Genomic DNA, 14,017 nt, shown 5'->3' on the forward strand with positions numbered 1-14,017 from the left:
TGATCTAGTGGGATGTCTCTACCCACAGCACGGGGATTGGAACTGGGTGATCTTTAAAGTCCCTTCCAACCCAAACCATTCTGTGATTCCATTATTCCCTCTGTCATAGAACCACAGAATTCTATTCTGTCCCCGTGTCAAAGCAGAAAAACAAACAAGCGGACAAAGAAAAGGAAAACAAACAAAAAAAAAAAAAAAACAAAGCCTGAATTAACTTCAATTAAAGAACAACAGCGCATCCTCTCCTCCGTGGAACATGGTGGGACCAGTGCCTGCAGGTGCCTGGATAAGGAACCCGGCCAATGCGCTAGGAAGGTGGGAAGCTGAGAACACTGAATGGCATCATCGCACCTGCCGGCGGGACCCTCGCACACCTACCCTCACACACCCTGAGCGGTGACAGCGCCCCTGACCAGCGGGACACCCCAAAGCCCCGCACAGCCCACGTACCCCTCCCGACCCGCCTCCCCCCACTGCCGCGCACAGTTCAACTTCCGCGCATGCGCGGAGCCAAAGCGCGGCCCGACGGCGCTTCCTCCTCGAGCGCCGCTTGCCCATTGGCTGCCGAGCGTTACCGAGCGCTTTCGTGCTTTTCCGGCGCGACGCCGAAGGGCGGGGGCCGAGCGTTTGGAGCGCTGCGTGGTGCATTGTGGGGCGGAAGAGGAGAGTCACTGCTCTGCTAGGGCCGCCATCTTGCCTGCGCCCGGACTCGCTCCCGCGTTCGCGGGCCCTTCCTTCTCCTCGCGGCGTGAAGCGGCGGCAAAAGGGAGGACAGGGGGCCCGCCCGGGCGGTGCTGATGCGCTCAGAGCCTCCCCGCACCTTTCTCAGGCGCCGCTAGCGAAGGGGGCGGGGGCGGTCGGGCGGTCGCCGGCGCGGCCTCTCCTCTCCTGTGCCGGGATGGGTCGGTCCCGCAGCCGCAGCTCGTCCCGCTCCAAGCACACCAAGAGCTCCAAACACAACAAGAAGAACCGGAGCCGGTCGCGGTCCCGCTCCCGGGAGAAGGACCGGGCGCGGAAGCGCTCCAAGTCCCGGGACAGCAAACGGAACCGGCGCCGCGAGTCCCGGTCCCGGTCCCGCTCCAACACGGCTCCTTCTTCCCGCCGCGACCGGGACCGTGACCGCGATCGCGCCTCCTCCCCTCCCGACCGCATCGATATCTTCGGGCGCACGGTGAGCAAGCGCAGCAGCCTGGACGAGAAGCAGAAGCGGGAGGAGGAAGAGAAGAAAGCCGAGTTCGAGCGGCAGCGGAAAATGTGAGCCCCGGGGCCCGGGCTGGGGGCGGGGGAGGGAAGGAGGTGCCCTGCGTCCCGGTGCCTCCCTTCTCCGGGACGGGGTAACAGCGCCTAGGCCCTCGCCTAGGCCCGTTTTCCCGCCATCCTCCCATTCCCTCGAGCCTCGGGGTGGGCTCGGAGTCCCTCGCACGCCACCGCTCCGCTCGCCGCTGAGCCCGCCGCCCGCGGGCTTTGTGCTGCGCGGCCGCCCGGCCCGCCCCTCCCCTCGCTTGCGTGGAGCTTGTGCTGCTACCCGGCGAGGGCGGCTGGGGTGGTTCCACTTGGCGAGGTTGAGAGCTACTATGTGCCTTTATAGTCTACTAACTGCGAGAGGGTTTGTTTCATTTTCTTGCCAGATAGGACACTGATGGCAGATAGACCAGTAGTTCCATTTGAAACCTTTTCCTTTTATACTTTTTGTTTTAGGGAATGAGTTTGTATGTAAAGTCTACACAGATAGATAAATTCTCTTTTAATGAACAGTGTATGTGTACAAAGACGTCTCGCGTTATTACATAGTTATGAAAGAAGTCTTTGTGCAGCAGAGATAACTGCTTAAACAGTTGTGGTAAAGCGATCCTTGTTCTTTGATTGTTACCCTTGCTCATTGGAGCACCAAATCCAGGAGTAGTACTTGTTTGTACATGTGAAGCCACCTAGTTCTGTTAATTCTTTGGTGGAACTTTGAGTTTTATTTCACTGATTTTGTTCTTATAAAATATTAAGTGTATTTCAGAAAGCTTGATCATCCTGAGCTGTCACTTTCAGTTTTATTTGTTGATAATCTCCTTTGCTAGCTTCAGAATTTGACAGCCATGTCATTAAAAACTTTCATAGTAACAGGAACACACATGAAGATGTTGAAGACTTTTTGAGTTCTTGACCTAATTTTATGGCTTGTAGTTTTATTCAGAACCTGGATTTATAAAAATACTCTGTGCACATCTGGGATGAAGGATTGGAATGTGCTTAAGAATACACTGAACAGTTCATCTTAGAATTCTGGAGCTTTTTAGTTCATGTGTATTCTTTTAAATACTATGTAAATGGATTTAAAGATTGAAGAAAGACAACATTACGCAAATAACAAAACAAATATCTAAAAAATTAAGTTGTGTTAGTGGAGAATTTTATGGTTAGTTTCTGTCTAGGCTTTAGAAATTGACAGAGAATCTGTTAAAAGTATCTGTGGAAGATTAAGTCTATATAATTTTTAAATAATAATCTAAAATATTTGAGTACTTTCTTGCAGTGAAGTGCTAGCAGCATGCGTTTCAAATCTGTTTTCTGCAGTAAGTTCACTATATAAGTTTGAAAATTTGAAACACTCATTAAGTCTGTATCCTGGGAGCTTGGCATTTGAGTGACATTGGCAGCAGAATAGTAAGCGTCTGAGGGAGAAACAATATTGGGAAATATTTGGTATAGAATTTTGATGCTTCTAGAATACACTTTAAACTTGAAAAAGAAAAAGCAATAAAAGTAGGATAGAAAGCTATGGTATTTGAGTAAATAATCTGTAAATTGTGTTATGTATGTTAGTGTATATTCATGTTAGTAAAGGAAAGAAAGTCTTGCTGACTGAATTAACTGATGGACAGTCATATATTGAAAGTGACTTTCTTCTTTTTGTGTCTGTTCAAATCTTAATACATAGCCTAGCTTGTGCTTTTTTCCTCAGTTCTGTGTTTTGTAAAGGCATTGAACATACGGTTGGTTTTTTTTTCCTTAGAAAACTGCTGAAATGTAAACAGTTTATTTTCTGCAAATATTTTAAAATCACTCTTTAAAAAGTAAATGGAGCATACTAAAAGTATTCTTATATTAATGACTTATCTATTTTTCTGGAGTCACGGCTCAGTACATCAGGATGATAAGCTTACACTTGTATATAAAATACTGTAAGTTCATTTGATTTAAAAAAAAAACAAACGAATAGTTGGTATCAACTACAGAATAAATCATTGATTTATCTATACATTGGCAAAAGATGGTCTTATTAATGAACTATAATTATAACTATAATTATAACTATATATAGTTATATTATAACTATAATTATAATATTGTGATTGCCTATGAATGAGAAAAGATATATCTGCTTGGTTTAACTGCATTTGAACAGTTTTGATTGGGGTGGGAAGACTGAAACATGCAGGCACTGTGCTAAGTTTGAGTCCATCATCAGTTGCTTCAGATATTTGAAAACTTCTCATACATGAGTGTCAGAGGGGGTTTTTTGGTTGTTGGTGTTGGGTTTTTTTGGTAATTAAGTACCATCCTTATTCAGGTAGCTAATTATTATTCTAGATTTCCCTGATGTGAAACGTAGAGCTAAAATAGTTGCATAAAGCACACGAATATCAGCTTTCTGTAAAATGGTTTGTGTAGAACAGCCTTTTATGTATGCCAGGCTGTATCAGTATAGGATACTGAGAGTACTCACTTCTAATTAAATACCTATACGAGGGAAGATAAAAAAACTTTAAAAATAAAAGGGTAAATCTGTAAAGGGTGTTTAAATTTTGCCTTTTAAACTTTTGACTCCTTCTCTACCTTTCATCCAAGAAGGTAGTAGTGCCTTTGCTGAGACACGCTAATAAGATGGGGTTGATATGTTTTTCTGGATGGTGGTAGTTCTGTGGGTTTTTTTGGTTTTGTGTAAAATATTACCCCAAGATATTTTGTGTTGCTGCTGGATAAGTTTGCTATCTGTTGAGGAACAGAAGAATAAAATTTGTCTTCTGAGGCTGAATGTTTATGTTGAGGGTTCCAAGACCTTTTACTGAAGGAGGTAGACTCCATTTTTTTCAACACACTTTTGAAAAGAAGATACATGTACAAGGGGAGTTTGGAAGCGTTTTATCTTGCTATTTCACATGTTTATCTAGATCAGTAATCGATACTTTATAATCTTCTATTGGATGTTTGCAAATTGTGTGCTGGGAAATATAAAAGTAAATGTGACTTTTTTAAAAAAAAAGTTGGGTTTATGTTTTTCAATAGAAATAAGATTCATCTTTCCAGATAAATAAGAAAAAAACTCAAAATGTTATAAAAAGGAGAGAATATTAGGATATTACAACAAGTAGTTGTTACTCTAAATCATGCCTATCTGGTGCTAATGGGCCAGAAGATAAGTTTGCAAGATTGTTCTCTACTTCACAGGATACTTAGAATGGAAGTTCCATTTCAAGACTAAAAAGAACAACCTTCTCCCCACAGCCCATAAGAATTCTAAATAAATACTGCTATATGAAACATAGCTATACATTTTGGTTTTTTTGGTCTTTTTGCCATGGCCTAATTGCCATATCGTACTATTTCTTACTACCTGGAAGATTTTTTTGTCTTCATTTGGTAATAAAGTTGCGAGTTGGCCTAATATTTTTGTATTTTTTCTAATGAAAACTTAAAACAGTGATCAGTCTAAGTGATAGTGGTGCTCCTAAACAAAAGTAAAAATGAGAAGACATTTGAAAAGCCTTCAAAAATTGAGAACATGAAAAAATGTAAAGGTTGCAAGGATTTATTTAGCACTTGGTATGTTTTATTTTGGATAATTATGGTAAAAAAAGACAGTGCTGCAATAAAGAAGTTACGGAGAGCTGAGGTATTTGAAATTTGATAAGGTAGATGATTGGATAACTAGATTACAGATACCACACCTGGAGTTCTTGTTATAAAACTTGTAGTTTGAATATTTTTGCTTCTGTCTTCTATTTTAGTTATTAGAGATTAGTTTGGTGCCTCCAAATTGAGACTATTTAAATTCATGAGTGGTGAAAGATGACCAGAGTTGGATGGGGTCATGAGGTCTTATTTTTTTTGTTTTCTCTTCCCTCCCCATCTCCCACCCCCACCTCCAGTTATCACAAGTAGTATGATAAGCTGTTGTCTTAAGCTTAGGGTCTTGAAAAATGGAGGGATGCTAAATATGGTGTGGTCCAAATGAGTTCCCTGTGGTAGGAACATGGATTGCATGAGCATTCACTTTCCTTAATGTAGGGCCAAAAAATCTTGTATAAGGTATAAAACTGATTAAAAGTGGTTCTGCAGCATGGCTGATGCTGTGTGTTTGAAAGAGTTTGATTAAAAAGGTAATCCTGGTGTTTGCATTTTGCAGTCGTCAACAAGAAATTGAAGAGAAACTCATAGAGGAAGAAACTGCTCGAAGAGTGGAAGAGCTTGTGGCAAAACGTGTAGAAGAGGAGTTGGAGAAAAGAAAAGATGAGATTGAGCGAGAGGTTCTTCGCAGGGTGGAGGAGGCTAAGCGCATCATGGAAAAACAGTTGCTCGAAGAACTCGAGCGACAGCGACAAGCTGAACTTGCAGCACAAAAAGCCAGAGAGGTAACGCTCGGTCGTTTGGAAAGTAGAGACAGTCCATGGCAAAACTTTCAGTGTCGGTTTGTGCCTCCTGTTCGGTTTACAAAGAGATGGAATACAGCAAATCTAATTCCCTTCTCGTATAAACTTGCATTGCTGCGAAACTTAATTTCTAGCTTATTCAGGGGAGCTCACTGATACTTAAACAGTTATTCTCCTAAAACCTGAACAAGGATACTTGATTTTTAATGGAACTGACCTACATTTTTCAGAATTGTTTGAAACTTTTGCCATGGCTGCAGGATTTATCAGCGGTCCTTTCATTTTCGGGGAAGGGTATTTAAAATCTGTAATTATGTATCCTTCTTTTGTTTCATTTTGTTTACTTAGACTGTAAGAGGCTTTTGCCTTCAGTCAGGCAAAAAGCAGGGTCCAACAGTGAGCTGCAGTACCTGTCTTTAACAAATAGGTTTCTTACTCTTCATTTAAAATGAACGTTTTCCTTGAGCATACGTTGGACAAATTCTGGAACTTCGAGCATAAGCCTATCCACGTCTTCACGAAGGATCTATGTCCAAATCATTATATCTATTTTTAATAACTACTAACAACTCCTTTTTTTCCCTAGAAGATATAAAAGAGCAGGTTGCCCTTGTCTGAAGTCAAGCTGAACATGTGTCTTGGGTTTTTGGTTTTGGGTATTTTTTTAATCAGCAGCTGGAGCAGAAGCTGAAAATGTCTTTCTGTGAGACAGTAATTTGCTACTAAAGGCTTTGATGCCTGCCTGCACCAATCATTCCAGGATCCAGAAATTTCAGGACAAACTTTAAACTGTAGAAGAAATTTGTGTTAAATAGTCAGAAATCTCCAAAGCCCTTTTCACTCTGTACCTCCTATGCACTTTATTTTAAATTAATATTTTGATTGGCTTGCAAAAGGAAAGACAGTAGCAATGAAGCTTTCCCTTCATAATAAATGTGACTTGTCTGCCACATAACATCTTAAAATTAAAACCGAAAAAAATCCCGAACACTGAGTTACAACAAATATTAAGAATATAGACTTGCACTTGTTTTGCAAATTAAATCCTTACTATTAAAGAATTTCAGTTGAATTTAGATTTCAGTAGTCAGCAAATGCTTCATTTATAGAGGTTTTCATTTGATCAAATGGAATACTTCTTTTTTTTTTTTAAGTACTTTTGCTGTTGTCAATGTGATGTATAGAAGTCGCATCAGTTCTTCATAACGCAGAATAAACTTCCGTGCCTGGAGTGAAGTGTGCTAGCTAGTAGCTGGTTACTAGTCATAGTAAGAAGTTTTCTCTTCATGTGCTTGCTTTGTTCGTATTAACTTTTTTTTCTTACACAGACATAAACTTCTGGCTAACTAAATCTTCCAAATATTAAAATAATTTGGATATATATATTACGTGAACTGAAACAGCTCAAAAACTTTCACGCAGTCTTCATATTTATGAGTTGCATAACAGAGTTCCATAAAATTCACCAAGAAAACAACAATTACAAGGCTTTATTTCCTGATCTTGCCTTCCCTGGACTCCTGAATTCCAAGTTCAGACTGCAAATGACAGTTTCAGCTGTCTTAAAATTGTCAAAATATTGAATGTTAAGTCCATTCTCCCCATGAAAGAAGCCCATAGCTCCATGAAGTATGGATTACCATTTGTATTTTTCACTAACAGTAAATGTATTTTTCTTATTAATTGTTTGCCTTAGGAATGATTTACATATTTTTGTTCCTTCTTATCATAAACATCTGCATTCCTCAGCTCAGCCTTCCTTGTATGTTGTTTCCTTATAAATGGTTGAGCTGCTGATGCAGGTATTGCCAAGCTAACAGTACAAATCATTTTAAAGAGGAAGCTGGCGCGTATGGCAGCCGAGGAGCACACTCTGCAGGACACTGGACAAGACAGTAAATATTCAACTTTTAATGCTGATTAAAGGAGTATAGGTAAAGAATACGTAGGTATACTTAATTGGTGAGACAAACTATTCACTTTATTTATATTTTCTATATTACTTTTTAATTTGGTAAATACTATCCAGTTTTTGTAGTTGTCCTTGTTGATTTGTGTGATATTAAAATTCTAGTAATAAATTGTCAGGATTCTGTGATTAGGGAGGGTTTAGTTGGTTGCTGTTTGGACTGGGCGGGATGATTTAAATTGAGTACTAGGAACCAGTTTTAGTGGCTGCACAATTTACAGTTGTGAGACAAAATAGGTGGCTGTAAAGATGCCACTTTAAGTCAGTTCACAAAAGAATTCTGAGAAAGATTAGTGAACATGCAAAAATGAATATTTTACTTTACTAACATCTTACCCTGTCCTCCCCTTTAGGAAGAAGAGCGTGCAAAGCGTGAGGAACTAGAGCGAATACTAGAAGAGAATAATCGAAAAATTGCAGAAGCACAAGCTAAACTGGTATGTGAAGAAATTAACAGTTCTGTAGGGGAATACAGGTCCCTCTGCCTGATTTGCAACACAATTAAAATAAGCAAATTGACCCTTTCTGGAGTTTAACTTCCACTGCCTGTTATGTTAGTACCATTGTTCTCCTTCCTTTGAGCATAAGAGACCGAGGAGAACAGATCCTTAGTAATACTAGTATAAATAAATAGTTCAGGTGCAGTTAATTTAGAGGAAGTTAGCTGCCTTCAGCATTTCAAAAGTACATTTTTAACTATATCTTACAGAGGAAGTTGAAGTAAGTTTGCAAATGTGCAGCTTCTGGAACAGAATTGACTAATTCTGTTTTGTTGAGCAGGACAAGTACAAACTGGATTTTAAAGTAGCATAATGGTGATGTACGAGTGCTGAAAGGGACTTTCAGCATAAGCATAAGGTGTTCAAGTTATGAAAGTCTAGTTGGTCTCCAAGCCTATTTAAGCAGGTGCCTGCCTCATGAGAACATTCAATATTTTTTAGCTGATTCTAACAACTAATTATAAGCTAAACTAAGCTGCCTCTAAATCCTGATTGAACTCTATCCGTTTCAATTATCCAAGTAATTACACCTTTTTCAGGGAACAATGATGCTTAAAACTGTTTGCTTGAACTATGTTTGCTTTAGATCTCTTTCTGTTTCTCATCTTCATATGATGGAAACAGGACAAATAGAAAATTTAAAGTATTAACTGACATAATGAACAAAAAAAAAGCATCTTTAGAAGACCACTGAAAGAGCTATGAGCCATAAATCACTGTAAGAATTAACTTGTTATAAATCAAGTAAAGATGATTTTGAATTAGGAGGGAGTTTTGGAGCAGTGTGACCTCTGTGTGAAGGTCTGTTACTTCATTGTATTGTGCCTTCATCTGACACATGACAGGCATCAGGGGAATTTATGTATACACTGACTTCCTAAATTAATATGTAATGTATTGTTTGCAAAGCAATCCTGGAAAGCATTGCATGCTCTCAAGATTTCAATACATTACCTATAGTTTTCAGTGTTTCTTCTAAACTCAATTCAAATAAGCATTTTATAAATAGTTTCACTGAAACCAGCTGTGACATCTAGCTCAGGTAGAACTACTTACATACCTATGCAGGATTGGACCTGTTTGGAAGTTAATACAGACTTGTAAATTGCTTTTATGACTACAAAATATGCGGCCTAAATTTTACCATTTTCATATATAGGCTGAAGAACAATTGAAAATTGTTGAAGAACAAAGAAAGATTCATGAGGAGAGGATGAAACTAGAACAAGAGAGACAACGTCAGCAAAAAGAAGAGCAAAAAATTATCCTGGGCAAAGGAAAGTCTAGGCCAAAACTGTCCTTCTCGCTAAAAAGCCAGGATTAAATTGCAACTCTGAACTCTTAAAAGAAAAAAAAAAAAAAGAAATAAATAAACACAAACAAACAAAAAATACCAACAAAAAAAGGAAAACAAAAAAAACTTCGTATGGTAGCTTCATGTTGAAGTGGTTTTTTTTTTCCTCTCAATTTTTTTTTTCTTGTCTTTTTTGAAAGTCTGGAAAGTTAGCTTGTTCTAATAGGGGCTGTGCTCTGCAATTTTTTTTTTTTTTTTTTTTTTTTTTAAAACTTCCATTAAGATAAACCCTTATCAGATCATTGTTGCCTTTTAGAGGGTAATCTGTTCTCATCAATTTTGTTTTGTATTAGTGGACTGAAACAGATCAGGTCGCTTTATAAAATTGTGGATGATCTGATAAGGTTTTACTGACCTACTCATCAGAGTTTGACTCTGATTATTGACAGAACTTTATACTGGGTATTGCTGACTTTTAATTTTTTTTTTTTTTTTAAAGTCAGTAAATACATGGGTAAATTGCCATAGTATTACTGGACCTCTGTGGTTTATTGTTAAATCAGTGTCTTATGATACTGTCCCATTGTTGCGCTTGATGTTCCTGATACAGGTAAGGAAATAAATAGTTGGTCATTTCTGCTATGAATACATAGAGAGAGTTCAGTATTGTCTCTGTTAGATTTGTTTTTATTATATTGACAGCATTCAACCAGCGTTCGCCATTGTGTAAATAAACCAATTTGCCGAATAAAGTGAAAGTCTTAAATTCATACGTTTAAGTAAATTTTTTTTAGTACACTTCTATAAACAGCCATAAGAGTGACAATTCACATTATTAAATTCAAAACTATAGTGGTATTTTTTTTTTAGTTTTGCTTTAAACTATTGTGGCTTCTCCTGCTTATAATGCAAAATTACACATGGTAAAAAATCCCTGCAGTTGTGAATGTTTTTGATGGCTGCTGCTGTTTTCATGAATATTGTTTTTTATTCTGACAGAGACTTATTTCAGCTGTAGTATCATGTTTAAACAGCTGTTTGGCTTACTGCACACAGACCAATAGTTCAATATCTAATCCCCTTCAGTTCACCTCATAATATAGTGTATTGTATAAGCTGAGGTCATCACGATATAATGAATTTGATGAATCCTAAAGGTTTAAAAGAGGTTGGTTTTTTTTTCCCGAAGGACTGGACCTGCTAGTATACTTGAAGTGAAAAACAGAAAGTGAGATTCTGTCTAAATCTGTTTTAGCCAGAGAAGCAACTGTTATTCAGATACAGATATATATACAGATCTTGAATGTTATCCACTTATATATACACAGGTTTTATTTTGAAAAATGAAACTACAGATTGAAAATTATATATATAAAGTCCCCATTTTGTATCTAATTCTTCTCCCCAAGCCCGGATTGCTATAGCTTGTCCAGTTCTTAAACTTTCTTTTTCCTGTCAGTATCCGACATCTGTAGTAACCTAAAATGAACGTTACCAGTAGTTGCCTGAGCATTTCAATGTCACTGGACAAAGTTGGAAGTAATTCCTGATATTCACAAAGGATCTGTTTCTATAGATTTGGCAAATTAAATGTGGGAGCAAGTTGAATACTGCACTGAAAGCAGTATTCAACGTGCTTTGTGTGAAACCTGGGCTTGGGGGCAGGATGTGTATCACTTTGTCCAGTATGTCAAGAAAAAATGTGAAGACAGTAGAATACTTACACTGTTGCTGTACTTGAATTTGTCTATATATTGTATTACAAAAGAAGGTTCAAGGTTGCATAATGCGTAAAAACAAGAGCTGAAGCCAAATAATTCATGTACATGACCTGTTGGCAGGAGCAGGCTGTAAAGATCAACTGATACCTGTATTTCTAAACCAGAAAACATCCCTTGTTCCCTTACAACAAACAAGCTATTAAAAGTCAATACTCAAAACAGACCGATGCATTTTTGTTTCCTCTCCTCTTCTAAAATCAAGAAGCTAAATTCTTATACATGCAGTTGTGGTATCAAGCATTTTGTTCTATATCACTAATTTGCTGCTAAATAGTGGCATCTGTTATTAAAACTTAACATTTAGACTTTGAAGGGCTTATTTTCAGTCACACCTTTTCAACTACTGTGTGGACAAATTGTCCAGTCACAACTAAATGTCCTGCCATTCCACACATCCCTAGCTGTGTTTCTTTCCCCCCTGCCCTCAAAAAGAGGAAGAGCAGCTACATATTTCTTTTTTTGTTATTGGGGCAGAAGTTCAGTTGGTAGAAACCAGTGTTTTTACTGCCCTAAAACATAATGTATTCTTAATAGCTTTTTGTGGACCCGGAGTGGGTGGATTTCGCATTTGCATTATTCTAAGGTTTTCTTTTTAAAAATTACTGTGGGACTTTGGGGATACTGTTGATGTCTAGAAAGACAGATGCGCACACAGCTTGGGAGGATGGTAAATCGATAACTGATAATAGGAACTTGAGATATTCCTGTATTCCCTTAAATACAGGTACCCATCTAATGATACCCATCTAATACAAAGTAGGTGAGAATGTAGGCTGACATTTATTTAGTGATTAAACTGAGTGTAAGCTCTGTGTGTGCCTATGCGAGTCTCTTGACTTGCTTTGATAATCGCTGTTAGAAATTGTGTCTTTAATTTTTATTTCATTACTGTTTGAAATTTCAAGTTCAAATTTTGGTTAGCCAATTTTGGGTTTGTTCTGTCTCTTGTGGGTTTGGTGGGGTCTTTTTTCTTCCTACTTGTTTCCCCAGGGACGCAGGGAAACGCTTCTGTTGCCTGACAGAAGAGATCTTAGTTTTCCCAACTCCTATTCGTAAATGCCCTGTAAAATTATTTTAATACTGAGCAATGCATCTATCTGGCACAGGCAGGGAAGAGTAGAAGACTATGCAGCAGTAACCTAGCAGTGTGCTGTTACTTTGGAGATTTGTTAAAACTGCCCTTTGAACTTCCTATGTTCAATATCATCATTTTTCCAAGCACAAGTAGAAAGCTGACTGCTGTGAAATGTATTAGAGAGCTGGTGTCCTTGAAGGTCAGCAAAGCAGAGACAATTAGGTTGGCAAGATGTCTAAGCTGCCAAGCAACTGCATACCTACGTATAGACAGATATGTCAGTATTATCTTACTGAAGTATCGATACTTTATCCGCTCCTATCTTGTCTTGAAAAGGAAGAATATATCTTCATTGTCTCTCCCTTTCTCTTAAGCTTTGTACTACCTCATACAACTCGCCCTGTCTACTGCCCTTGCTGACTTGAAGATCATAACTCCTCTTTCTGATGCTATTAATGTGCCCTTTTAACGACTTTGCGTTTCTGTGCCATTTTTTACATGTGCACTGAATATGAAGGTGTTGGTTGTCATTCCCTTTTAATTGCTTGAAATGTTCATTGACGTGAACATTTCCAGAGTATTTGGGGATGTATTGTCCTTTTGGCGAGGAGGAGAAAAACAGTTTGTTACTGTAGGGTCTTAGTTCAGTGCAAGTTCAGGTGAAATTCAAGTTGATAGACACTTTTCAGTTTGCATTGCAGAGATGATTTATTTTAGAACAGAATGCAGCCTGTGTGCCTAAGGCTCATTCCAAGACAGGAGGATATGGTCAAAATGCCTAGGTTGGTACAGTTTCGGACCAACAGGCCAGTCCAGTTGGAGCTGAACCATGGCTTTCACACAACCCTGTTCTGTTTTCATGCTAGTACCACCCAATCTGTGCATTTAAGGGTTATCTCCCTCTCCTTATCCCACTGTTTTTTTTAGCCATCTGAAGAGTGCTGAGCCTCTGTTGACATTTCCATACTGAACAACTTAATGCTTCCTATCATCTTTCCTGAACTGACGCGTAGAACCAAGGGTTATGCTGGCTCAGCGGTCAGCTTGGCACAAGGGGACATAAACCCTTATAAAAGGTCGGTCATGTAGTAGAAGTCTGATCCCTGGTCTTGTTTCCCACTCCACGTATCTCATTGCAGACCACAAAATAATGTAAGAATTATTGTTTTCACAGAGTGATACTGAGAATCAGTATAAAAAATAAATCAGAGAGTTAAAATGCATGGTTAGGATGTACCAACTTCTTTCCTTATTTTTATTATAAGGCTCCTTGAATTCTGTGGCTGTATTTAGGAGGAGCCAAGCTCATTTTCTAAGTTATGGTTAACCAAATTTGTGGTTATAAAGCAGACGTGGAGAAGACAAATTAACATCTGGATATACATTCCCTCTACCATAAGTGCAGAAAATGCATTGTTATGGTGTGAATGATATTTTAGGAGCCGTTTCAGGTATCTGGCACACTTGGCCTTTTGTATAAACAATCCATTTAAATCAGTAAGCATCAATCACTCCATCATTTGTCTTTATTTAATTTAGCAGCAATTGTATCTATTCAGTTATATCTTTTCCGCTTTCAAAAATTGTTAAATATTTAAATAAGTGACAGTGAGCTTTCCTACCTAATAAAAAATTTTATGCCATGTGTATTCTCTTTCCGGTGTTTAGACTGACGTTTAAGAGAGAATATGGGATTGTGAGCCCGATCCTGTTCCTACTCAGATTAGCTGCCTTTTTATTTTAGATTTTGTAGGAT

At 38.6% G+C, this 14,017-nt stretch overlaps 1 protein-coding gene across 1 annotated transcript; it reads left to right on the top strand.

Annotated features, from left to right (window-relative positions):
• Nucleotides 1-668: 668 nt before the first annotated feature.
• On the top strand, nucleotides 669-10,175 carry ARGLU1 (arginine and glutamate rich 1). The gene is made up of 4 exons (XM_009565136.2): nucleotides 669-1,254; nucleotides 5,399-5,624; nucleotides 7,965-8,048; nucleotides 9,271-10,175. The coding sequence occupies exons 1-4, from the start codon at nucleotides 899-901 to the stop codon at nucleotides 9,433-9,435; spliced, it is 831 nt and encodes a 276-aa protein (XP_009563431.2). The 5' UTR covers nucleotides 669-898; the 3' UTR covers nucleotides 9,436-10,175.
• Nucleotides 10,176-14,017: the final 3,842 nt, after the last annotated feature.

This window comes from Cuculus canorus, chromosome 1 (assembly GCF_017976375.1).
Source record: "Cuculus canorus isolate bCucCan1 chromosome 1, bCucCan1.pri, whole genome shotgun sequence".
NCBI classification, from domain to species: domain Eukaryota; kingdom Metazoa; phylum Chordata; class Aves; order Cuculiformes; family Cuculidae; genus Cuculus; species Cuculus canorus.